The sequence below is a fragment of the Saccostrea echinata genome, unplaced genomic scaffold (assembly GCF_033153115.1).
Source record: "Saccostrea echinata isolate AGI-Se365-2 ecotype Australia unplaced genomic scaffold, CSIRO_AGI_Sech_v1 ptg000022l, whole genome shotgun sequence".
NCBI classification, from domain to species: Eukaryota; Metazoa; Mollusca; class Bivalvia; order Ostreida; family Ostreidae; genus Saccostrea; species Saccostrea echinata.
Genome location: NW_026889771.1, coordinates 15857783 through 15885527, shown reverse-complemented (window position 1 = coordinate 15885527; position 27745 = coordinate 15857783). Strand labels below are relative to the sequence as shown.

Below are 27745 nucleotides of genomic sequence, written 5' to 3'. Positions count from 1 at the left end.
GATTTCTCAATCTCTCAGGATCTCCCACGTCTCCGTGGTCTCTTCAAAGCCAACCAAGACAGTCATTCAGCGATCGCAAAGGTAACCAGTCTCTTAAAAAACGGCTAGAGAGCGTAGAAAGATCACCCGACGAGCTCTTGGATATCCCAGTGATCATTCAGAGTCATTTCACAGAAGGATCAGCTCCCCTCCCTCTCTTTATTCACAGGAAATGAAATTTTTGGCCAGACATTATGGCCTAACCCTAGCCCAAAAGAGTCGTGACATTGCCAAACTTGAACCTACGGACATATCAGTATGGCTAATATGCCCTAGCTGATCTAGAGGCGATTTTCAAAAGATTTTTCCTGATATCGAGGAAATTTTCAAAAGATTTTTCTCTGTACACATGCATTATTTGATTTCCAATACGATGGGGGCCCACCCTACTTCTGAAGGTCATTTTTATTTGAACAATCTTAAATCTGCACTACTCTGAGGATGCTTGCATGTGAACCCACCCTACCCATGCGATCATGATTTTGCACTGAGGATGCTTGCATATTAAATAATTGATACGATTTATCGTGACCCTGCTTTTCGTGAGAATTTTTTTCTATATATTACTACCCCAAGGAATTTTACTCAGCACTACCTTAGGATATTTGCATATACGAGTAGTCACAGCCATCCTACTATATGGCTATGAGGTGTGGGGTTATTCCATTATTCCTTCAAAGAGGTGTCCCTCTTCATTTGAACAAACTTGAATCCCTTCTCCACCCCCCCCCCCCCCAATCCCCATCTTATCCATAGCAGAGGTCCCATGTAATTAAGTCATGTGTTTGATGCCGTTCTCACTATATACATGTACATGTCAGTCATCTTCGCTATCCAAGGGTGACGATCCGCTCCTCTCCTATTCTCAAAAAGAGGAGAGGAGCGGATCGTCACCCTTGGATAGCGAAGATGGTATGTCAGTGAGCTCTTATAAAGAATACCAACATGCCAAGCTTGGTTGAAACTGAGCAACACATTTTGATTATTTGTTTTACTTCCCCCAATCATCCACACCTGAATACATTCACTTTTATCCATTCATTTTGTCTACATTCTTTTCAACTGGAATACAAACTAAAAACATGTATCCTGTGATAAACAACTTTAATGCATAAAGCAGTTAACACATTTTCCTCACAAATTGGTAATGGTCAACCTTTCACTTAGTACTTTCTTTCATTTCTCCATGAAACAAATCTGAAAGCCCTTAACAAGAGAATAACATTTAAATGGCAACATACACACACACACACTCTCTATCTAAAGATTATAATTATAATTACTATAAAAAAAAAAGTTGTTTTGTTGATTCACCTATGTGGAGGAAAATGGTACAAAGGAAATAACTTACTACATGTATTTTTTTTCTTCTTTTCACATGCAACACACTAACACACTATCAATATTGAGCAGAAAAAGAACACTTTTTGTTACCCAGTAAAGAAGGTAGTAACTAAAGATTGAAATTTACTTCCTAGAATTTGAATGTCAATCTTCACTGATATATAATAACAGGATTTCCTTGAAAGCATTATAAATATTACATTAACTTTTTGATGTTCAGAGCTTTTTAAAAAAGACCCCTTAAGGCTCTTAAGACTCTCACTGTTACTTGAAATCAAACTGCACAAAAAATAAATACTGATAATATAAATTAATTCTGACAGGTTTAGCTACTATTACTAAAAATTATTCGACACCAACTGTCAAAAGTTCATATATATTGATAGATATTCAATCAGTTTTTCTGCAAGTGACCTGCACATCAGAACATTTACAATGAGGTTTGTCATTTACAACAGCATTTAAATTTCTTTGAAAATAAAGAAAAATTCTCTTGTATACTTTCAAATGTAAAAATACATCCTTGGTGCAATCTTGGACTGTTTTACCAAAGTTAAAAAAAAAAAAACAACTTAGTATTACCTTTTTTTGTTTTGTTTCATTTTAACTAAAGACAAATAAAATTGTCTGTGTGGTTTAATCTACATTTGTTATAAATGAATCTGAAGTCTGACATGAGCATAGTTCCTTTCAATCATCTATATCAGTTGGACAAGTTAGATTTGAAGATATGACATTCACGATAGAACAATGATATCTTACCAACTAGCAACTTCAAATCAAATGTATGTATCGCTAATAATGAGAAATAATGCCCATTAAAGCAGTAAAAAGGACCGACTGTTCTGTAGGTTTTACAGACACATCAATGAATGAAATAAAAGTAACATGAATGGCAAAAACACAGAAATGGCATTCTCAATGAATAATCACATTTTTAAATACATGTGTGCATACTAAGACACTCATACAATATGTATCATTATCTCTCTTAATATGATAATATTGATGTGTAACCATTGCAGATTTATTTTATTAATCTTTCACAAACATCTATTTGTGTGGGTTTTTTTAATGGAGGGATAAAATTCTAAAAGAAAATGTTTTAGTGCAGTTTCTAGTCCATGAAGGAATTTACACTAAGTCGTATGATTTTTTATCTCTGTCAAAATGATAAACCTCTTAAAAAACAACACATTTAACATTAGTTATATATATACATGAGCATATATATAAAAAATGTTCTTCCTGTTTTATTTAATATATAAATCTAAGCAGAGTATATATTAAACTAATTTAAGTAAACCATAAACTTGCAAAACTGGATTATAAATATGGATAATGCTATATTATAAAAAAAAAAAATTTAAAAAAATTGTTTAGATGCGTGTAATTTTTTTTCTTTTAACAATCTGATGCCTTTCTCCATATTGACAGTATCCATGTTGATATAAAGATAATTTTTTTTCATAGCAAATATCACATTCAGCTTGGATTCTTTAACATAAGCTAATCTGGTATCTACAGAAAATTGATGTTAGGAACAGCCATAATCAACATTTAAAACAGACGACTTTTCTTCCTGGATGGTGAATCAAAGGGTGTATTATCTGGAGATGAAGTTCTCTTTCTTGCAGAGTCATAATTACGAGAAAATTCATCTAGAATAAATCTGTTCAGTTCCTCCATGTTCCCACTACTCCTGGGTATAGCTCCGATTTGGGAGGGGGCAGTAGCACCTGGGGGCATACTGAAGCCCATACTGATGTTAGACATTGCACCATTTAAACCTGTAATAGTATGATATTTATTATCAAATCAGGATCTATGACAAAGTAATGTAGAATTGAACATATTCATTTGATTTCTTAATTCATAATTGAGTTTGTCCATTTGCTTTTCAGCTCCAATAAATGTCAAAAATAACCATAGTTTGACCATTGTCTTATAAAAGGTACTGCAACACTATCAAAATCTGTCTGAAGTTTATGTCACTTCAGAAATATAAAATCCTGTGTATTACAACATTATGAAGGTAAACATTATAGACCAAATATATACTGTGTCCCTAATAATCCCTAAACTTGCTTTGTTATTAGTGTTAGGCCACAATGATAAAATCACTTGTAGAGTGTATGCCTTTCTGCAACTGAGTGAAAAAATGAAAAGCCTCCCTCCCCAGCAAACTGTAACTACATATTTTACTATTTGTAATTAATATGGTGTTAAAGTTTGTACAATGATTTGAAGAACAAATGTGAGTGAAAAATTAAAACTGAATTGAAAATAATTTCTAACCTTTTCTATTGGAGGAAAAAAAAAATCTTTTCACCTACCTACACCAAAGATTTGATCAAGGAGAAAAACAAGAAAATTCCACAGATAGCCTTAGTATGTATCAGTCAAATATGGTGTTAACAAGATGCAATCATTTTGTTTTTCTTTCAACTTTATATCAAGTATAAATAAAGAAATTGATCCATACCTTGGAGTGCAATGGCTTCTCTAAATGCCTGAAGATCTGGTTCAGTTCCGGAGGACAGATTCTCACCTCCCTGTAGACGAGGTGAATGCGTTCTCTCTACAGAAAGCCTTGACGACTGGGAGTGCCTCACCATAGAAGAAGCATGTCTATTTCTGGCTGGGGGAGTTTTGCCGCACAAGAAAGCTAAAAGATCTTCTCTACGAATGTTACGACGTTTCTTTTTCACCCAGGCCACAATGTCTCTGTTTCTGTGCTGTTTTCCCTTTTGTATACCCAAGTCCACACAAGTATGCAGTGAATCTACCCCATCTGAAAATTATACTGTATATATTATTATTCTTAGGGATTTACATCTTTTTTTCCTTCTCAGTTGATGAACTTTAACTTCCAAACATTACACAATATCAAATGCAGTTAAAAATGGAAATGTCCTTTTCCATAATGGCAGTGCTTCTTTTCATTCAGTTGGAATTTAGTCATTTATAGACAACTTGTATACATCGTAGAATGTTGGAATTACTATAATAGAGTATGTTAGTAACTAGCAAATTTAGCAATTTTACTCTTAGGCCAAAATAAAATTACTGTTTGTTCAGAATTTCCCCTCATTGAAATATCATCCTGGAAAAATTTTATTGACAAAAAAAGACGACTTTTTAAATTTATACAATGCTTAGTCTGTTATCATAAGCACCCCCCAAAACACTCAATTAGCTTCAGATCCAAGCAAAAACAGGGTTCTTGGCATAATGGGAGATACTTTTTACAAAAAGTCAGAAAATAATAGGTTCCCTGTTTATTGAGATTCTTCTCACCAGTTTTTAATTCAATCTAATTAAAATTAGACCTGACCATCAAAATAAAGGAGTTAGTGAAAGGTTTGATTTTAATCACACTGTTTTTAATTTAACTTCAATTTGCTGAAAATAATAAGTTCCCTCCCTTATTGGTCTGCATCAATTCCAAACAAACATTTTTTTTTAAGGATGGCCTTAATGTAGTTTATATTTTACTGATTTTATGGATAATTCTATTAATTTTTTTTTTTAGACAATTATGATATATGTGACTGAATGATTAGCAACCTTTAATTTTTTATGTTTGTTAAATGGTTAGAATCTCCCTAAAAATTCCTGTTATATGGTGTTAAATTTTTTCCCCCATTATTTTGCAAAAGAAATTACTTAAACTTACTAAAAATTGTCTGGAGAAAAGATTAATTAGAAAAATAATACAAACCTTTGAACAAACTTGTAACATTTGATGCAGCGTTCTGAAATGGGACCCATAATGAGAGACCTTGATGTCGATCTGAAATACAAATTTGCATAAATTAATAAAAGTTTAAACAACTTAATATCAATGTATGTTGGTACATCATTGTTATCGGTATTCTCCAATTCTTAAAAAAGAATTCATCTGCTTTCGAAAAAAATTATGGGGAAGCACTTATGTGGGAGAGACTTTATTATAAATTTAATTATTTCAAATTAGATTTTAATCGGACTCCATCCTTTGATATTTTCTATATTTTTTTTTTTTTTTTTTTTTTAAATTTTTTCAACCATGTTTATACAAACTAGGGATGGGTGTTGCCAAACTTTCTATATCGAGATATATCACGATTTTTACAGGAAATATCCTAATAATCATGATAATAATATAATATTTTTGAATGCAATTTTTACTGTGATTTTAAATGAATTTCCATAATTTTTCCTATAAATATGGTGTGAAAACATAACTTCACCTTTTGGTTTTTATCTATATATTGATAAGGCATATGTCTTAATGCTAGGATGTCATTGTTTTACCATTTTACAAATTTCTTTTTACACTATGCAAAAGTTTGAACAATAAAATTAATTATTTCAGTATTTATTATTATTTTCTTTATACCAGTATTTTAATATCTGTATCACAATAGGTATCACGCAATACTGTTATACCGATAAAATCACGCATCCCTGAAACAGTGCGGGCTTTTAAAATAGTTGATGCCAGGACATAGTAAAATGAATTGGTTTCAACTTTCTGGTCAACTTTAAACCTCAGTCCTGACTAACTCTGTAACTGTAACCAAGTCAACTCAAACACAAAACTTCAACTTGTAACCAGACGGAAGTCAACTTAGAAAAAAGAATCTGATTACGAGTTGATTTCCTTGTAAAACATAATGTTAACTTGTAACTAAATCTTATTTCAATTATAAGCACACAACAACTCAGGGATTTTCCACTGCCCTGTGTAGGGCTGAATAAAGGCCTCATTCCCAATTGCAAAATCCCTCCATTTTTCCCAAAAATGAACCTACAAAGTTAACTTGAACAAAGTTCTGGTAAAAAAAACATGGCCAGGTTTTGGAAATCTGAATGAAATGAACAAAATTTAAAGACACTTGGCTAAAACTTTATTATAATTGATCTATTCTGATTTACATTTCTGAATAATTAAGTAAAAGATCAATTTCATTCATTATAAGTGTTTCCTTCTTTAAAAAACATTGTGCAATAAAATTTCCCAATAAGTGATAAAATGTCATTAAATTCCCAAATTCCAACGGCCTGGGCCCCATTCCCAAAATGGAGTGGAAAATTCCTGGATATTGATAATCAGAAACATCTATTTTATTTGTATTTTAAGTCAACAAGATGTTGAATAATACTTAAAACAATACAATCCATTATCACCAATAGTTTGATTTCATATTGTGCAGTTTATTCTAATAATTTGAAATCATGGTTTAGAGGAAACTTTAAATTACGAATGAATAGTCAGATGAATAGTATATGCAAAAGTTCCAGTATATATTAGGTGATTTAGTGTTTTGTTTGTTTGTTTAACAACCCTTCGAGAATTTTTAACTCATATTGAGATGCCACCACTTGTCAGTGGAGGGCTGCAGATTTAAACTTGTACTACGCACTTGTGATCTTTGAGCAGTGAGGGATCTTTTTCGTGCCAGCATCTCTGCGACACAAGACCTTGGTTTATATGGTCTCAGTTGAAGGACTGATCTCCACATTCCACAGTGGATTGGAACCTGTGACATAAGGATAAACTTCCTACTCTGCAACTCTAGAGCAAATGCTCTAACCACTGTGCCACGCTGGGGACGTGATTTAGTGTAATTTCCAATCAATTTTTGCCTAATGAAGGACTTAACTTCTCCCCTAGAATGCCAAGAGTCAATTCCTTACCAGGGTTACCAGTTGACATTTCTGAACTGACTTGGTTATGAGGTGATCACCTTAGCTGTTAACTTGACACCGATGTATCTTTATGAACAGTCTGGTCTACTGCATCAAAGCTTATACTATGATGAAAATACATACGCGATCAATAATAAGGGTAAATGGATTCCCAGAAAAAATTATCTACGATGAATGGTGACAAGTGCAAATGTGTTTAGGGGCAAATGAACAGAGATTACCATTCCCTCCCCCCTCCCACACACTCAAAGTGAGAAAATTCTGCTCAAAATGGGTAACTTCAGGGTATGAACATTTTGCTGTATGGTTGGTGTAAAACAAACAGTGGGGACATTTTTCCTGGACATACAAAATATCATCTTATTGATAATATTTATACTTTGGTCCATGTTTACCAATTCCACACAACTTTCCATTGTCTGATATTGTACCAGGAGAAAAGCATAATTTACATTATTTCATTATTTGGCATTTTTGAAACACTATTCATACCTTTGTACAACTGAGCAATAGCTGTTGCTGAGTTCTGAAATTGCAACCACAATTTCTGTTCAGCTAATTCTCGTTGTGTTTCAAGAGCTTCCTCCATATTGGCTTCACCGTGAAGATCCTCAATACACTCCTCTTCGAAGCTATTTAGCCAATTATCTGGCAAATGATCATTATGTTCATCTTCTTCGTGTTCCATTGTAATTATTTATATCAATATAAAAGTCTCTCACTTAAATTATTTGCCATATATTCGCTATTTTTGTTTACTTGACTTGGTACTCTGTCCTTTCTGAATCAAAACCGGATGTCAGGTCTGCGCATGTATAAACGTTACATTGTGACGAAAGATTCCGAAAAACGACGGTTTTACGGAACGTAAAATGATGCTTTATTGTGGGAATGAAAAGAATAAGCATTATTTTAATTCGTGAAAGATACCAAAGAAAATACAATGACTGCAAAAGTCACTCGTGCAGAGGGTAAGACAAATTACATTTTTTGACCATCCGTACATTTATAGTATCCCAGACTGCCTCAACGTGCGTCCGCCATCTTGTTTATTTTCATTCGAGATCAAGATTTGCGATGCCTTTTTTGAAAGGCATGATATTTTGTATGTAAGTCCCCTGTAAGGGGTTTATACAGCAGACATTGGGCAGATTGTGAGAAAACAGGCGAAAGTGACCGTTCCGCCAAACAGTCCACAATCTCCTGGGCGAGATCGTAATAAAGCGGTCACTATAAATAATTCCAATAACACCATGAATCATGTGAATGACAATGGTGAAAAAGATAAGACACAAGATGTGGAAATGGATATTGATCAAAAGAAGGGTGTGTTGATGCATTAAAGAAAGTAAAGCTTTCATAAACTGATGTAGTCGTATGTAAGGCTTCAATGGTGTAAATTTTGCAATAGCTTAATTCCTGATTGCATTGCACATTTAAAATGACATTTATACACAATTAATAATGACATCCTGTTGTCCATGTAATCTATTTGTATATATGTATGACTAGGGTATGTTACCTTGTACAATAATTAATCCTGAAGGATGCTATAAATGTAGAACTGCTGTACATGTAATGTATCTGCAGAGTTGACTGTACAGGAAGTTTTGCAGAAAGAAAATATACATTAATTGGATTTAAAATTGTTGAGGTGTATTCAATGGCATTTGAATCCTTTAAAACCATGTTATCATGGATGTTGGTTAAAAATTCTAAGAAACATTCAAAGGATTTTGAACCTGATGGTATGTTTTGGTCTTTTGATTGATTTGCCTTTTTGCTAAAAAGTCAGTTTTAATAGGTAATGTACATAATTATACATGACTTTGTTTTGTCTAAAGTTTTCATCTTATTACTTACAGTCATTCTTTTAAATTCACTTTTGATTGCTGAAAAGCATAAATATAAAAACGTAGCTAGAATTCCTAAATTCAATTCAGTAATATTCATATTCTTTAATTGATGTCAATACAGCACAATCATAATAGATCTTGATGATACTTATAAGAAAAGAAACAATTGCTTAAAAAAAAAGTTTTAGCAAAGACTTATTTTAACTTTTCAAATGACCTTAGTTGTTGGTTTCAAATGAAGTAAAATTCTGGGTTTGATTATGTTGTCCCTATTTCATTTATAACAGAACACTTCAGCCGTGAATGGCACTGTCCTACATCCTGGTATACAAGCAAAGTATATGACTCTACAAATTTGTAATTGAAGTACATTGTTGTTTCTAGTATCAAGCTGTCATATTGCTATTAATAAAACTGGTATATTTGAATATTTGGAGTAAATCAATGTTAAATTTATACTCCAAGTTGTCTTTCTTGAGCAATTTTTGTTGTATCCTGATTATTGTATAGAAACCACTGAGGGCAATAATTACATATTTTTTTTTATGTTTACTGTTTACTTTTTCCAGAGGAGAACAAGGAAGGCGGAGATGATGCCAACATGACTCAGGTAAATGGAGACATCCATGGGAATGGAGCGACCAGTCAGGAAGATGCTGAGATGGAGGAGGGTAAGTGGACCAGTTATTAGACCCATGAAGATAAAAACAAAAATTTGGCAATCTTTAGTAGATTCTTTGTATTATTATTATTATTTCTACTACATGTTTCCATTATAGGGCAGTTAGTCATATTAGACACATGTAACATAGAATGGGTACTCAAAAAGTCTAACTCTTTATTCTTACAATCAATATTTATTTTGATTATGGAATAACATATTAATGGTGCATTTATGAATAGTACACAGAATTACAATGAAGTGCATGGAAGTTAGGGGGTTTCTGGTTTGTTTTGTACAAAGTGACATAACAGACGTTTCTGATTTGCTTGTTGCTGAAAGCTCCATCCTACAATCAATTAATTCTTCGATACAAACAGTGCTGTTTATTTACAATTGTTAGACAGAAACTCCACAACCCCTTTTCTCCCAATTGGTTTAAAATTTGATCTTTCCATGCTAATATTTTAAGTTTGAAAATATTGTAGCTGCAGCCTTTCTATGATATATATAGTTACAAGGATAAAGTTGTATTGTCAGTTATACTCTTTTAAAGAATATCAAAACAGTGAAAACACGAAAAGCAGGTGGATGTATATGTCATCTATTTATCTATCTATATAATGTCTGTCATCACCGCTTTCATTGTATTTACCAGTACATATACCTGTATTTCATCTTGTTGATCATAGATAGTAAATGAAAACTCATATCTGAATGGACAACTAAGACCAATATGTTTTGAATGATGACTTACTTGAATATCTGTTTATAGATGAGTGTCGATCAGAAGCTACGTTTCGATATACTGTTGAAAATATAAGTAAATTAAAAGAGACGGCCCTCAGTCCTCCTTGTATGGTCCGAAATCTTCCATGGTATGTATAAATTAATGTATTTTAAACCATTTTACTTAAATCATGAAATTAAAACTTGTATGAATTGAGGAGGCTTAGTAGTATTTAAAATGAGCTTTATTTCATGGAGTTTTCATTAACTTACATGATTTGGAAATGTATTTTAGGAAAATTATGTGCCAACCTAGACCCAATACAGACAGACACAACCAAAAAACTATGGGCTTTTTCCTTCAATGCAATGCTGAATCGGATTCAGTGTAAGTATATGAAAAAGAAAAAAATCCCTTGAGAACTGTATATTTTCTCTGTTTGCTTTAATACGGCTTTCCTCTTAGTTAACAAATCTATCAGTTGTTTTATTTTAAATAAACAAAAAAGTGTGCCCTTTTTATAAAGGTTTTGTCACTTTTTGGAGACTTGTATTAAAATCTGAAAAGTACAGATTGAACCTTGGATACTTGAGTTATGCAGATATTTTAATGTTACTGAACTTTTTTAGGTCATGGTCATGTAATGCATCAGCCACTCTCAGGCTAATTAACCAGAACAATGAGTCGGAAAGCCACACAAAAAGTAAGACTCCCATTTTACTGTAAACCTTTTATCTGTATTTGAGAAATACAAAGTTATTCTTGCTAATGTTTTTTGATAGAAATAGGGCTGGATATCAACTGGAAATTTCGCATTGCGATATATTGCGATATTTTTAACTGTATTGCGATATGTATTGCAGTATTTTAAATGACAGTTACAAATGCAATTTTTCCTATTTTATCAACCTCCATCTATAAGCACAGTGTGTTACAAAACAGTTCTTGTTGATTTCACTATATTTCACCATACAACAGCAACCTTACCGTTTGGTATTGTTTAGCAGGATTGAAAATGTTCTTGACATATTCAATTTCATATTTTATTTTTGAAATCTAAAGCCCAAGCAGTTTGCCAGTATATTGGTTCTGGAAAAACATATTGCAATATGATATTTTTTGTTAACAAATCGCAATATACCAGAATATAGATATTATTGCACAGCCCTAGTTAGAAACTAATCATTCACAATTGAACAGTGTTAAAAATATTTATAGAACTAGAATACTAGAAGTGCAGGAAATAAATGTTTTAATGATAGAATAACTGTTTTTACTATTATTATTTTTTTGAATTAAGACTTGCTAATTATCTGACAATTGCAGACCTGTTTACTCTTCCGATTTCCGTATTTTGTATGGATTTTAAGTCCAAAATATGTCTCATGTTTTGCTATTATGAAAATATGGAAATCGGAAATCTGTTCGTTTGGATTATAGCAGTTAGTTTTCGTTATGATCTGTCTCAGTTTGACGCTTTTTAATCGCTAAAAAAAGAAAGATTTCAAACACTTCAGTGATGTTGGGTTGCAAAAATGCAGTGGTTTAAGGTCAGACGATACGTTCCTCCTATATATATTTTGTATATCTTCGTATTGTATGGAAAATATTCAAAATTTTAAATACTTTCTTATTTCTAAACTGGTTTCTGATTGTCTTTAAAAACTGAAACACTAAAAAGTGTGATATTGGCAAATTAATTTTTTTCCAAAAGGATTTTATAGGAAACAACATCAGAAATGTAGTTGTTCTCTAGTAATATATGTATAATCGATGGAAAGTGAACTCTTACTGGCAAATGCCAAATCTCACTGACAAATCTAATAAAAAATACCGAGAGACAACAATATGTGTAAACAGGTCTGCAATTGCAGGAAGTTTTATTAGCATTGGCTTTCCATTTCCAGAAATCCAGCACTTGTTCTACAGTAAAGAAAATGATTGGGGTTATAGTAATTTCATTGTATGGAGTGTAAGTATGTCAGTTTCTTGCTTTAAAGATGTAACAGAAAAATTTAAATCAATAAGAAAAGATGGTAAAAGATTAAGAATTCTATTAATTTAGAAAAAAAATGAAGAGTGATTATGAGAAAGAGAGATGTTTGTCATGATAAAACTTGGCTTTGTAATACACAGGATCTGCTGGATCCTAACAAAGGCTTTGTGATGGATGATAAGATTACACTTGAGGTTCATGTTAAGGCCGATGCTCCTCATGGGGTTAGGTAAGTGCTACATGTATGTTAATTGGAAATTACTTTTTCTAATTCAGAATTCTGATTGGTTTATGCTTGAAAATGGAAGAGAAATTATCTTGAAAGTGCATGTTTTTCATTGAGTACCTCATTTTCAACAAACCTGTATACAAGTAGTAGATTTTGCCCAAAGGTTCATAATCTTGGAATTGTGCCTCATAATTTTCTAAAACTCCTAATTTAGGTAATGAATTCTAATATTTTATTACAGTTGGGACTCAAAGAAGCATACAGGATATGTGGGACTTAAAAATCAAGGTGCCACATGTTACATGAACTCCCTGTTACAAACGCTGTTTTTCACCAATAAGTTAAGGAAGGTACAGTTTTTATTATCACTTCTAAAACAATTAAAATTTACACAATGTTCATGTTTGGGGAAAATATTTGAATTGAAAGTATTACGAAATATGACAATAAATTACTCATATTGATAGCTAAAAAAATTTTCTTTGGTTACCACTCTCTTGGTCCCTGTTTGTACAACATACATGTACATTGTAATACAGTTTAAAATAAAAAGATGCAAAGTTCCCACCATAATAATGGTATGTGTTTTGATATTTTCTTTTTATTAAAGGCAGTTTACCTGATGCCCACAGAATCAGATGATAGTGAGAGGAGTGTGCCTCTGGCTTTACAACGTGTCTTCTATGAACTTCAATTCAGCGATAAACCAGTAGGAACCAAAAAATTAACGAAATCTTTTGGGTGAGTTTTTTTTGTATGTGAATAGATAGGCAAACTTACTAAATCATTTGCTTTCCCTATCACAGTAAAACACACTGTAGCTACATAAAGTGCCAGGGACCATCAATTTTGATTCGTTATAAATGTAATTTGTTATATCTGTTCGATTCACAACACGTTTTTAAACTACGGGGAATGAAAATCACTTTGCTGTAAGCGTTAATTATAAGCATGTTTGCTTTAACCATGTTTTGATGTACATGTATATCAGTTAAAATTTATTATTACCTTTTTTCTGCCACCACATCATTTGGTTAAACTGTTGACTTGACTCCACAGCCCTGTTTATATCCCAGATTAAGTTGGTAGTAGCTATAATAAAGCATTATTAAATAGATAATATGTTGACCAAAGAAGTGTGTTACACTATTTGATATCAAATTCTACAGCTGTCGTGAGCAATGGAATGTTACTTATCCTACTTGTCATCTACTGTGGGGGAAATTAGCGATTAGGGTTTCTTTATGAAGTTTGAGTTTCATAGGTTTGAAAAACTGCATACTGTGGGTATATATAGGTAGCCGACAAAAAGTCATAGACTTTCCCATTGGAGTTCTAAGTTTTCAAAGAACTTCAGCTACTTTTTGAATAGTATGTACAGATTGCACTCATGAAGCATAAGATGTTTGTCCTTTTGCAGGTGGGAAACACTAGACACATTCATGCAGCATGATGTACAAGAACTCTGTCGTGTGGTAAGTGACTTTTTTAAAGCTGTTAAAATGGCAAGAAGTACGGTCATATAGGTTATTGGGACTTAAAACACAGAGACAGATATATATATAAGTGCATTTTCTGTGCCCTGTAATTATTTCATGAAACTTGTTTCTTTCAATGCATGTGTATATTTTTTATTGTAGCTGTTAGAAAACATGGAGAGTAAAATGAAAGCAACTGTAGTAGAAAATACAATTCCAAAGCTGTTCGAGGGTAAAACATTGGTAAGTGTTGAATTATAATGACTAGATATATGCATGTAGAGTGAAATTTTTTTTTTCTCATAAGAAAGAGTTCTAATGTCATTTGCACCATTGAAACATACTGATTACTTGATGATGGTAGAATCGATTTCTTATTCTGAAATATTATCTTTAAATTTCAGTCCTATATAAGATGTAAGCACATAGATTATTGTTCCAGTAAAGAAGAAGCCTTTTATGACATCCAGTTAAACCTGAAAGGCAAAAAAAGTGGTAGGATATTGTCAACATACTGTTCAATTAATCTTTCTCTGCTTATTTCGCTAAGAAATTAGTAAGAGAAATCGTTTTAATCAAGATTGTACATGTATTTCTCTTTTTAGTGTATGAATCATTTCAAGATTACATAAAAGTGGAGTCACTGGATGGGGAGAATAAGTATGATGCTGGTGAAAATGGGCTGCAGGTAACATGCTTCATTTAAAAGTTTTCTAAAGCAATGAATGTTCATGTAGTGTCATTAATCACAGGTTTACTTATGAATTAAAAAAAAAATAGTAAACTATTTAAAAATTTTACTGCAAACACTTTGTGTAATTTATAGCTGTGCTTTGAATGAAAAGGATTACCATTTGAAGCTTATTTTTAAGCACATGAAATGCAATTTGTTCAAGAAATACTGTAAGGAAAACTACTTTGGAATCCTCAGTATAAGTACCAAGGGTGTCAAAGGATAAAAGAGAAATTAACTGTTCTAGAATGAAGAAATAAATGCTTGGTTTGTTAATTATGATGGAGTTAATCTTGCTTTGAATAGGAAGCTGAGAAGGGCGTGTCTTTTTTGAGTTTCCCTCCAGTGCTTCACCTTCATTTATTACGGTTTATGTATGATCCAATGGCTGACGCCTATGTCAAGATCAACGACAGGTAAGCCATAAAACAAGTCTTTGGTAATAATTTGTATTTGTTATGACTAATTTAAATAAATTATTGAATCCTTTTTAAGAATTTTATGTACATCTGAGTTTAACTTTTTAGTAATTGAATATACATTGTAAATTTCGCATACTGTTATGTATTTCAAATAGGGTTGGATACCGGTACCCAGTACCAATACCGTACCGAATAGTTACTTCAACAATACCGGTAAAATACTGTTTCATTTAATACCGGTAATAATAACGGTATTTCTTGATCTTTGAAACATTTTAATACATTCAAAATGATTCTTAAAAAAGAGATTCCAGACTCGCTAAAATAAAATTCTCCACGCATTGAAAGGGTAGGCTAATTAATGAAATGGATGCTTAGTACGATACTTGCTTTTGACTGCCGATATTTGAGGTAAATCAATATGTACAGTATATTTAAAAATAAAAAAACATTCACATTAATCATATTTTAATTTCATTTATAAAAACTGATAATAATTGTAAATAAAAAATGCAAAATGTCGCAAAAGTGTTATGTGCATCTTGATCCATTTTTAATGTTTCGTCATTTAGTGCGACCAAACAAAATGGGTCCTAGCAAGTGGCAACCGGGTGAAGCAGTCAGCTGTATCTAGTTAAATTAATTTGTTTGAGATTGAATTTATTTGTTTTGTTGATGATTTATTAAAAGATTGAAATATAACATAGTTTATAGGCTCATTTTAGATTATAACATTGAATGGTTGAAGATTGGTGAAAGCACATTTGTTATAAAATGAGCCTTCATTCTCATTCATCGAGGTATAGTACCGTATCATTAAAAATACCTTATCGTTTTAAAAATACCGGTATGGTATCGTACCGTTTCATCCTTAACGGTATCCAACCCTAATTTCATACAATGTATAGACTGTAGCTAATTTGTCACTGAAGTCTTAAAAGATTCTTATCTTGTTGGCATTCAGGTTTGAATTTCCTGAGCGACTAATTCTAGACAAGTTTCTGAATCCAAAAGAAAAAAAAGATAAGACCCCAGCCAGCTACATTCTACACGCTGTGCTGGTTCACAGTGGGGATAACCATGGGGGTCACTATGTCGTGTACATAGCTCCAAAGGGGGATGGCAAGGTAACTTATTAGATCATTGGCAGTAGCACTAGAATTTCTTCGAGGTAGCTATCTTCATGTAGGAAGGAAAACCTTTATGTTGAATAATTTTTTGTCACAGATTGTCATTATCCTTTCTGTCTGAATTAATTTCAACAATATATGTGCATATGGAATTGAAAATAAACTGAATTTGATTGTACAAAGAAAGAGATACTGATGAAAATTTATATTTTTCCAGTGGTGCAAATTTGATGATGATGTGGTCTCAAGGTGCACAAAACAAGAAGCTGTAGACAACAACTTTGGAGGACATGATGAGGAGGTGGCAGTCAAACACTGTACAAACGCCTACATGTTGGTGTACATACGAGAAAGCTGCTTAAGTAAGTCTTACATGTTGGTGTACATACGAGAAAGCTGCTTAAGTAAGTCTTACATGTTGGTGTACATACGAGAAAGCTGCTTAAGTAAGTCTTACATGTTGGTGTACATACGAGAAAGCTGCTTAAGTAAGTCTTACATGTTGGTGTACATACGAGAAAGCTGCTTAAGTAAGTCTTACATGTTGGTGTACATACGAGAAAGCTGCTTAAATAAATCCTACATGTTGGTGTACATACGAGAAAGCTGCTTAAGTAAGTCCTACATGTTGGTGTACATACTAGAAAGCTGCTTAAGTAAGTCCTACATGTCAGTTTACATATGAGAAAACTGCTTAAATAAGTCCTATATGTTGGTGTACATACTAGAAAGCTGCTTAAGTAAGTCCTACATGTTGAGCTTCATACGAGAAAGCTGCTTAAGTAAGTCCTACATGTTGGTGTACATACGAGAAAGCTGCTTAAGTAAGTCCTACATGTTGGTGTACATACGAGAAAGCTGCTTAAGTAAGTCCTACATGTTGATGTTCATACGAGAAAGCTGCTCAAGTAAGTGCCCCCCACCACCTGAGAGATAGGGAAGATTATCATTTCTACATTCTAAAATGTTTAATTTGAACAGAATATTAGTTTCTGTTTATGTACCCTGGTACTTTTGTAACATGGTTTAAGGCATAGTGTACAATATTTTAATCCACTAACGTTGCTGAAATATAAACCTAATCACATGCATTAATTTACAAACTTCTATACTGTCATGTTTATCCTAATGAAGATTCTACCCACATTTTTGTTAGTTTTGATTATGCTAAGCTAGTGCATGAAAATCATGGTGTTTGAAGCAGAGCTTTTTCTTACCTAGAAAAGCTAACAGTTCTAGAAAGTAAAGGAATAATGTGTGTTGATATTATTGTCTGGGTTTTTGAACACTAGTTGTAATTCATTAAAAAAGTCATTTTATTAAAACCTGCATGTCTGAAGATGATAATCATTTTTTTATATGCAGAAAAGAATTCTTTAATCCTGATTTTATTATTATTATTTTTTTTTTTTGTGGTAGATGATGTTTTGTGTGAAGTAACAGAAGCTGACATTCCACAGACCTTAATTGAAAGATTAGCTGAAGAAAGGTGTGTACAATTATATCCTAAAACTTTTAAATATGCTTTCTGTTTGTGTATCAAACACATGGTGGTATCCAGTGCAAGTTGCTGTGCAAAGAATTGTAGAGAAAAAATATTTTCACAAATTTTGATGATGAATGTATTAGTTTAGAATCCAGTATTTTGACTGATGGGGGTTTCATTTGTAGGAGACTTGAAGCTCAGAAGAGGAAGGAGAGAACTGAAGCCCATTTATACATGACAATTCAAGTTGTGACAAATGACAATTTTTATGGACATCAAGGGAATGATTTGTTTGACCCTGACAGAGTGAATTTTCGAACATTTAAAGTGAAAAAATCATGTTCTATGACAGAGTTCTTGGATATAATTGCTGAGAATATGGTATGTATTTCTTTTATTTATATGTGTCATGTACATGTATATACAAGCACCTCTAACAAAACAAATATAAATATAAATTAATATAAAATGTATCTTCTAAAATTTTAACAGAAGTATCCAGTGCAGCAGATGAGAGTTTGGCCAGTTCAGAGTCGACAAAATCAAACAGTTAGGCCAACATTTTTAGATATGGATGCAAGTGCGCATAAGACGGTAAGAGGAAAAATACATACATTCATGAAAGATGAAAAAGCATAGCTGGATTTCTCTGAAGATACATGTATATACTTTTGAGAGGTGTAGTAGTATTCCTTGACCCACAAAGAATCACTTGAAATAATGCAGAAAGTTGACAGACTTTGTGGAAAAAAACAAACTTTTTTTTAGCTGTTACACATTTTATGAATATGCATATACATGTACTTCTTGTAAGTTAGGACTTACATTTTTAGGGCCACAATCATGACAATAGGGGATCAAAGTTTTACAAAGAGAAAATATTTTTAAAATTTTCTCAAGAACAGCAGGGCCATTATTAGTTATATCAATGTTCAAGCATCCTCACCTAGTGTAGATTCAATCATGATCCTTGGGTGTTGGATGGTTCCACAATAGGAAATCCTGGACATCCTCAAAATGTCAGGGGTCCTGAGTCCACTTGTGGCTGTGGAACCCCTCACAAGCATCCTTCAGTGACATCCTGAGTGTTGTTCTTATCTTTCAACCAATCACATTAAGGCTTTCATAACAGAAAAAACCTGTAGTTCATGTGCAGCAAGGTGTCAACTGCTTACTGTCTGTTTACTTTTTGTCAACTTATGGAAGCACTGATTTAATAGGTGCTTTTCAATGAGAGAACCTGCCCCCCCCCCCCCCCCCAAAAAAAAAAAAAACCAAATGAAGTTTGTCAGGGTCACACAGCCAAGAGTGGACTCGGGACCCCTAACGTTGTAAAGATAGATCCAGGGTTGCAAATAACCACTCGCCAACTCATGAATGTGAGCAATTTGTTTGTGGGCTACAAATTCTTAAGAATCTTTTTGCCCACAAAGGAGAGTAAAATTTCATCATGTTCATGGGAATTTTTCTGGAGCCTGCCTATGGTTTGATTCTACTATTAAACACACTTTTGTTTTCACCGTTTCTTACCTTCAAAAGTCAAAATAGTTTCTAGACCCTGAACTGAGGCAATATTATAACTATGTGAGGTTTTGAAGTGAAGGAAAACATGGAATTTCATACAAGGGTTGTTGAAATACACAGAAAAATGAAAGACTATGGACTACAAAGTATACATGTACTTTGATTATGATACGAGAAGATTGAGATTTTTTAACCAAAAATACCAAGGATTGTCATTGTTAAAGTATATGTGTATTTCATAATTTTAGCACTTTTGTGAATGAAAATCAATAGCTTCATGTTTGACTAATTTCCAAACGAGTCAAGCAACCCTGAAAGGATGACTGCACTTAAGGAAATGCGGAATTTGCGACAAAATAAACTTTCAAAACAAGCATTTTTCTTTTCATTGCAAGAATGGTCAACATCCAATCTACAACTTTATGTAATTACGTTTAATAAAAGTGTGTATTTACGAAGTTCGAAGTTGTTTTCAAAGGCAGGGGTCATCACAATTTCTTGAATCTCCGTTCGATAATGAGGACGCCCACTTATTTACTGACTTTATACATAGTCAGCGCATGTTTGTCTATTTTTCTACGTTTAACAGTAGTTGTATATTTGCATAAATAATAATGTGTCAAAAGGAGATTAATAGACAAACATGCGCTCATGGTTAAAAAGAGAAAAAACTGCTTCTTCTTACATTCGCTCTCTGTGTTGTAACCAAGGATTGTGACATGTTGAATATTATAATTCACCACGTGATTTCTTACCTCAGGTAACTTTGTGAATACTAAATTCCGTCACGTGACTTGTAAGGAAGCATGTGATGTGCTAACTAGGACATTGTGTTCGAACACGTTAATTCATCTGGCATTGATATAAATTTGCTTTAATTACATTGATGTGCTCATATTGTTAATTTCGTTTTGAAACCTTTGTCAGAAGTGTATTTGTGCTATACAGAATGGAGAGGGAGATTGGAAAGAGTGATCACGTTCGCTTTTCAAAACATGTCATTGTTATTTATGTACATGTAGTCTAATTTTAGAGCCATTCTTACAATGTTAGCTCCACCTCTCATGCATATCTAATGTTCAATCAAGGGCAGGTAAGTGTAAATTCACTATATTTGGAAAGCAGTAAGGACAAAAAACATTGAATCATTTTATTGTATCACATTCTAAAATCATTTTAAGATTTAAATGTGGTTCCAAATTGACAGTATTCTTTCATAAACATACAAAAGTGAGATAAGGTTTAGATATAAAAGCAACAGAAGCAACCGAAAAGGACCCAAAAACAGGCGTTAAGTGCAGTCATCCTTTCAGAACTTTTGCAAACTTGAACTCTTGATCTTTCAAAGTTTTACCATGGTCCTGTGGACTTTGAGTTATTGAGAGTCACCTTTACTTATTTAGTATAAGTCCTGCATGTACAAAACTGACAAGTAGGATGAATCTAAGGATGGGTGATAGTGATCTTGCTTTGGATGCTGAATTTACAGGACATTGTATGTGTAACTTATCTCTTTGATGAGGACAGGTAATGCATTAAGAAATAAAATGGAGAAAGGAAATTCTACAGAAAAAAGGTTTTGGTCTTTTAAATTACACACACTCTCAGTAAAGTTTAATAGACAAGTTACTATCTGCAGCCCCCATTTATTCATATATGTATTTTAAAGCATCCTTGAAGAGTCAAGCATGACCATTTGGAAAATGACTTTTTCTTTTATTAAAAGGTGCAAGAGGTAGCAGAAAATGAGAGTCCCTGGACGGTATGGTTGGAAACTCTAAGTCCAGAAAGTGGCCTGCAGGAACTTCCTGTTTTTGATAAAGACAGTATGTTGAAAATAGTCATACTCAATACAACAAATGAAAATATTTTTTAAAAAAGTACTTCTGAGATAATGTGTCTCTAAGCCATGCAATAACTCTTTTTTGTTTTCCTTCTTTAGCACTGACTGGCTTTATTTTTCAGATGATGTATTAATATTTATCAAGCTGTATGATCCAAAGTCGGCCTCTATTTCCTTTTGTGGTCATATGTATGTGCCAATCTCAGCCAAAGTTTGTAAGTACTTGGTACAAGTTGTGTTTTAGATTTGCTGAAATTATACTCAGTATTTTTCTGTAATTATGAATAATTTAATTCTGGTCATAATGTGCCATTGGGCATTTGGTTGGATAGAAAATTTAGTTTATATTGTGTAACCTGTGTTGCCTCTGTCACAGTTGCTTACGTCGAAAAGGTATCAACTTTTTGAATTGACTTTACACTTCAATTTTGTACAACTTGAAGGGAAATTGTTGTATTTATTTTACACTGTGATAAAAAATTGTAAGGAATGAATTTAATAGCTACCCAGTTATCCTTATATAACCTGGGCTGGAACAGTTTACACTTTCTTATGTACCACTTCATGGTTAATAAAGTCAGCTATGAAATTCATTCCTTAATACCTTTAACATAATACTTAATACTGAATACCTAGAAAGCTTGTTCAAAAGACCTCTCTGTATTTCAGCTGAACTGGTTCCAGACTTGTGCAGACGAGCAGGTTTCCCTCTTAACACCCCTCTAATACTCTTTGAGGTAAATAGAACCTCCAAATTGAAGAGCAGTACAATAGGAATAAAAATGGTTGTTGTCTAATTTTATATCTGTTAACTTTTATCTATTGTTCCTACAAATGTAATTTACAATAAGTGAAAATTTATTAAATGTTGATGCGTTTTATTATAAAATGTTGCATTTTATTTTAAAAAGTTTAATTATTTGAATTTCCATTCAGGAGGTGAAGCCAAATCTGGTAGAATTGATAGACGACATCAATCTTCCTCTGGAGAAGACACTAGATGAGCTGATGGATGGTGATATTATTGTCTTTCAAAGGGATGACCCTGATATTCAGCAGTATGAACTACCCACTGTCAAGGAATACTTTAAGTAAGACTGCATTGGATATCTTTGTCTAGCAAGAAATGTTTCTAATGTTTCTTGCATGTGAATAAAAGTTGATTTACAGTATAATTTAATACAAGTATAGATGAATCTTTTGCTGTTTGAGGTTTTAGAATGAGCTGTCTTGAAAAGGTAGATTATTTCTTATTGAGGCAGAAGAATAAGACAATTTGGATGGATGTCTGGTGTATTGATATTCAAACATTTGTGTTTTCAGGGATCTATACTATAGGGTTGAGGTGATATTCTGTGATAAACTTAATCCCAGTGATCCGGGTTTCTCACTGGACTTGTCAATGAGGATGAACTACGATCAGATGGCCAATGCTGTTGCCCAATATCTACAGACAGATCCATATCTACTCCAGTTCTTTAAAACACAAAGGTGGGTTTACTTCAAGGGTTCTGGTTTTTTTTTTGTAAGATTAGGTATTAGTGATGGTTCAGAATTCTTTTTCTTCTAGATAGACCTGTTTTTAACTGTAGAGGACTCAGAATACAGTTGTACAAATTGTACAAATTTGAAAATTCAGTGAGATCTCTGTTTGAACAAATCCATATTCAACTAAGCAAGATAAAGATATTTTCTCATTTTTTGTTGTTTTTATGTCCCCCATAATTGAATATTCGGGAGCATATAGTTTTTAATCTGTCTGTTTGTTAATCTGCTTGCAAAAACTTTAACCTTGCCCAAGGAAAAATTCAAGTATAGAATTAAAGAAAAGATGCAAATTATACAAATATTACATGTATTCTGATAAATTTCATTAATTTGCTTTTTGCAGTTATCGAGAAGGTCCAGGCAGTGCAATTAAATGTACTTTTGATGGAAATTTGAAAGATCTTTTGTTGTACTCAAAACCTAAACAACCTAGGAAATTATTTTATCAACAGGTAAGAGGAATAAACTGCCCATCTTCATTTTTCTCTGCTCTGTTATAATCCCTGTTTAGACAGCTTAAAGTGTATAATGTATTCTATACATTTACTACATCTAAATATAAAAATACCTTGATAGGAAAAGTCTATAGAATAAAATTGTTATCATAAGCTCTAAATAAGAATTATGCAAATGATTTTTTGGATTTTTTTTTGGGGGGGGGGGGGGGGGACTGGTCATTACATGTACATGTATTTTTTTGTTTGTTTTTGTGCTTCTTGACTTGTTTTTACACATTTTTCAGTTAAATATAAGAATCAATGAGCTAGAAAACAAGAAGCAATTTAAATGCACATGGGTTAACAGCAAATTGAAGGAAGAGGTAAGATTCATTTTCAAATTTGCCAGAATGATATTATTTTATACAGTTAGTGGACTTGAACACAGATTCAGAGTCTTTTATAGAAATATGTAGACTTCCTAAAGCAAAACAGCCAGGCTTAAATTTTTGACAAGCTTATTTTCAAGTATCAGTATGTGAACTGTAAAAAATATTTTGCTTCTAGTTCACCTCAAGCAGTATCTGAACCAAACTTGCAGATTTGATGTATGGACGCCTTGTCATTGGCATAAAAATGTAGAGTTGCTTGCTCACTTTATGTTGGAGTGATGCTGAAGCAAAGAACAGCATGTAGGGTTGCTTTTCACTTTAAAAGATATACATTTTACAAACATGCAAATATGGAGCATACTTATTCTTTCCAATGCAAAATCTAGAGGTTCCTCTGACCTACCTGTACATTTTGCTCTTCGTTGATTCTGGTTAAGGGCAGTGATCAGACATGTTTCTGGCTCATCACAATTGACATACAAACCAACCTGCATAGAGTGTTCTTTTTTAATGGTTTTATAAATTCTTGCATTTATTAGGTGCTGCATCTGCACTGCAACTGACTTAATTGAAAACATTTCTCATGAATTTGGTAATGCTTTTTTGTAAATACATGTATTCTTATTCTATGAAATTAGAAGGAATTGGTGCTGTACCCCAACAAAAGTGGAAGAGTGTCTGATCTGTTGGAGGAAGCCAAGAAACAGGTTACCCTGGCAGAAGGAGGGTCAGGAAAGCTCAGGTAAATGGGGGATCACAGGAGGAACCAAAAAAAAAAAAGAAAGGGAAATATTATAATATTGGGAGCTAGAAAAATCTGGGTATAGTAATGCAGCATGATACAGTAAAACTCGTTTAGTATGAACACGGATATAGCGAATTTACAGATATACATGTTGCGAAGTTTTTTGCAATCCCCGGCGAAATTCTTAACAATTCCTTGTAAAATTTAACGGATATAACGAACTTGGATGTAGCGAATTTGCATTTAAAGCGAACTGATTTTGTATCCCCTAGACGTTAAAAATTATGCAATTTACATCTTTTATAGCGAATTTTCATAGGTTTTAGAATTTAAAATATTGATCTGACATAATTTTCTTAGTTTTTATTTTTGAAACTCAATTTAACCAAAAAACTTTAGAACTCCAAGGTAATTTTTATATTTTATTCTTCACTAAATACATTTGGTAGTCAAACTTAAAGGAAAAAATCTATATTGCGAATTCGCTATATATTCTTTAAGGAATTTGTTACACGGATATAACGAATTATGGATATAGCGAAGTAAATTCGGAGGTCCCAGAACTTCGCTATAACCGAGTTTTACTGTAGCATTCTGTTTTGAAAGAGAAGAAGTTTTATACCCTGATAATAGAGTTGGAGTAAATGCCAGATTAATCAGTAATTTTGGAACTCCAGGGTATGCAGAAGGTATCAAATACATGAAGAAGTTAGTGAAATAACCTACATATATACATGTAAAGAATATGTGATTGTAGTAGATAACTGTATCCTATTAAACATGATATTGTATTTGACTTGTGTGATTGTTTTGTAGATTATTGGAGGTAATCAGTTACAAGATCTATTCCATACAACGTGAGGACACGCTGCTGGATCTGTTGAGCTCACAGGGTTCCACAAAAAGTTTCCGAATCGAAGAAATACCACCAGATGAAGTGACACTGAATTCCAATGAGACATTAATCCCAGTGGCTCATTTTCAGAAGGTATTAGTGTGTCCCTGTTTGACTTCCCTGGAGATTCGCATAGGAGTTTGACCAAAAATATAACCTTAATTGTGCAATCTGATTGGACACATTTTATACTGTAAATCTTTTCTTGTGTATGTTTTTTAAAAATATATTTTTTAATTTCAGGAAGTGTTTTCAACATTTGGGGTACCATTTTTATTGAAAATTAAACAGGTAAAGTGTCATTTTAATTTTTCTAGCAAAGTTCAAAGAAAAGTTCAGTTATGCTTTAATATTTTCTTCTTCTTGTGTAGAATGAACCATTTTCTGCTGTGAAGGAAAGAGTTCAGAAAAAGCTAGATATTCCTGACAAAGAATTTGAAAAGGTTTGTGTTTACTTTTTTCCACAAAACTTCGACACACTGTGTGTTTTAGTCTTATTTCAATTTTGTACACAAATAGACTACACTAAGATATATTGTATATGTTGGTTTTTTAATTTCAACAAATGGTTTTGCAATGGTTATTAAAAATAGAAATTTCTGAAAAAAGTCTTTCAAAACATTACTCCTACATTTTGGTCCAATTTCAATAAAAAGGCTCCAAACAAAGAGACTTAACCTAGGATTATCCTATTTATTGATGTTATAATAGTTTCAAGTCCAAGTGCTACTTTTCTTTTCATTTGTTGCAAGTACAAAACATTAAAGCTACAGTCTTGTCAAAGACTTCTGGTCTGGTTTGTGGATTATTTGGATGTTATTTACTAGTTTGTGGATTATTTAGTTGTTATTTACTAGTTTGTGGATTATTTGGTTGTTATTTACTAGTTTGTGGATTATTTGGTTGTTATGCATTTTGTTAATGAAAGCCACTAAGTGAAATACATGTAAATGGAGGCCATTTAAAACACATTGATCTTGGAAACTTCATGATTCCACAAATCTTATTTTTTTTTTTTAGTACAAATTTGCTGTGGTAGTGATGGGGAGAGTTGAACACATATCAGATGAGGATCAGAACATTCGAGTTGATCTCGACATATTCAGGCCTCATTCAATACAAGGTATGTTGCTTGTGTTTTAAAAGTGAATTGCCATCAAGAGAAAAAAATTTCCTCTGTTATTTGTAATGTTTATGGTTTTCTTACTTTCAGGTGCAAACATGCAAGCAAGGCCATGGCTTGGTCTGGATCATGTCAATAAAACACCCAAACGGACTAGATACAATTACTTAGAAAAGGCAATAAAAATCCATAACTGAGAAGAAGCATTTCCATTTCTTTATTTATGGATTTGTCTCCCTTAAACTGCCAAATCCAAGTGGGCAGAGGATAACAATACTAGCTACAAAAAAAAGAACAAACTCCCAGATTTATGCAGCTTTTCATTCTGAAGATCCTAGTCTTTGGTTCCGTTTGTAATTTTGACGTTCTGTGCAATCACCTGTGCTCTTGGACCGTCTTGATAAGCGTGATCTCATTATTCTACACTCTGTGTGCGTGATTACTGACAAGACAGAAGTGCTGTTATTTTGAAATTAATGTTGATCATAGATTAATTTATATACATCATTCAGTCTTTGTTTAATTTGATATTTTATTATAGTGGCTGGTGTAAATCTACGGGTGACTTGATCGTCTTCCTGCACTGCAGGTTATCCTAGGATCAGAATGATGAGAAGCCCAGTTTTAATGTAGTTCATATTTATTAGCCAGCTTTTTGCCCCAAAGTTTATATTAAAGTATGAACCTAAATATGCACCTTTTGGTGTTGTTATGAAGAATGGAAGATTGGAAAGGGATGATTTTAAAATAAAAATGAATGACATAGAGGTGGCCTGGATTAGATCCATTTGCAACTTAAAGATTTAATGCTTTTTTAAATGTTGTCTATGGAATGCATGATGTAATGTTTTATGTATATTAATTTACATGCCGTTTAGGCATAAAAAGCAATGTTACTTTATTTGTAAAAAAAAAAAACAAAAAAAAAGTAAATAAATAATTTCAACATAAATTTGAATTAAGTTATAAAATGGTACAATTTATGCTTTCTAGTTTATGCGGAGCAATATTAAATTGCCTACAAGATTTAATTTTTTTTGCAATTCACGAATAAGTGAAACTTATCTAATCTGGATGTCTAGTATTCCAAAATCTTGCTTAATATGGTTTAAACTTCCAGTCCCTTTCAGTAAATCATTAAATATGTTGTCTTATCCAAAAAGTTGTCTAATCTGGCCAATTTCTATGGAACTGCTGGTGTCCTGATTAGACAAGTTTCACTGTAGTCTTGAACAAATCAGAAAATTAGAGCATGAATTGTGGGGGAGGGGGGTAGTTAAAAAACAAACCTCTGTGCTAAAATTGGTGCATCAGGTCATTTAAGCAAAAACACATACATGTAGTATATATATGTAATACATTAAAAGCAACTTGAAATATGCTTTGTAGGTAAGCAATGTTATTTGTGCTAAACAAATAAACTGCTCAAGTTTTCTA

At 32.7% G+C, this 27745-nt stretch overlaps 2 protein-coding genes across 3 annotated transcripts; one reads left to right on the top strand and one right to left on the bottom strand.

Moving 5' to 3' along the window:
• Window positions 1-1126: 1126 nt before the first annotated feature.
• LOC133190540 (HUWE1-associated protein modifying stress responses-like) lies at window positions 1127-7906 on the bottom strand. Its single transcript, XM_061326223.1, has 4 exons — window positions 7573-7906; window positions 5108-5179; window positions 3869-4177; window positions 1127-3173 (listed from the first exon to the last, which is right to left on the bottom strand). Exons 1-4 carry the CDS (start codon window positions 7766-7768, stop codon window positions 2944-2946), a joined length of 807 nt encoding a protein of 268 aa, XP_061182207.1. The 5' UTR covers window positions 7769-7906; the 3' UTR covers window positions 1127-2943.
• Window positions 7907-7911: 5 nt separating this feature from the next.
• LOC133190539 (ubiquitin carboxyl-terminal hydrolase 7-like) lies at window positions 7912-27260 on the top strand. 2 transcript variants are annotated; one of them, XM_061326222.1, is made up of 32 exons: window positions 7912-8051; window positions 9506-9607; window positions 10373-10475; window positions 10622-10714; window positions 10957-11030; window positions 12235-12299; window positions 12464-12552; window positions 12794-12902; window positions 13163-13293; window positions 13973-14027; window positions 14193-14273; window positions 14435-14525; window positions 14636-14718; window positions 15070-15179; window positions 16150-16312; window positions 16533-16677; window positions 17735-17804; window positions 17987-18182; window positions 18294-18395; window positions 21052-21151; window positions 21291-21383; window positions 21838-21905; window positions 22105-22259; window positions 22492-22659; window positions 23060-23168; window positions 23459-23536; window positions 24184-24287; window positions 25107-25278; window positions 25429-25476; window positions 25557-25628; window positions 26206-26308; window positions 26399-27260. In XM_061326222.1, the coding sequence occupies exons 1-32, from the start codon at window positions 8024-8026 to the stop codon at window positions 26503-26505; spliced, it is 3267 nt and encodes a 1088-aa protein (XP_061182206.1). In that variant the 5' UTR covers window positions 7912-8023; the 3' UTR covers window positions 26506-27260. The 2 variants fall into 2 exon arrangements, with proteins under 2 accessions (XP_061182206.1, XP_061182204.1); XM_061326220.1 differs by lacking the exon at window positions 7912-8051 and adding an exon at window positions 8099-8406.
• The last annotated feature ends 485 nt before the right edge of the window (window positions 27261-27745 follow it).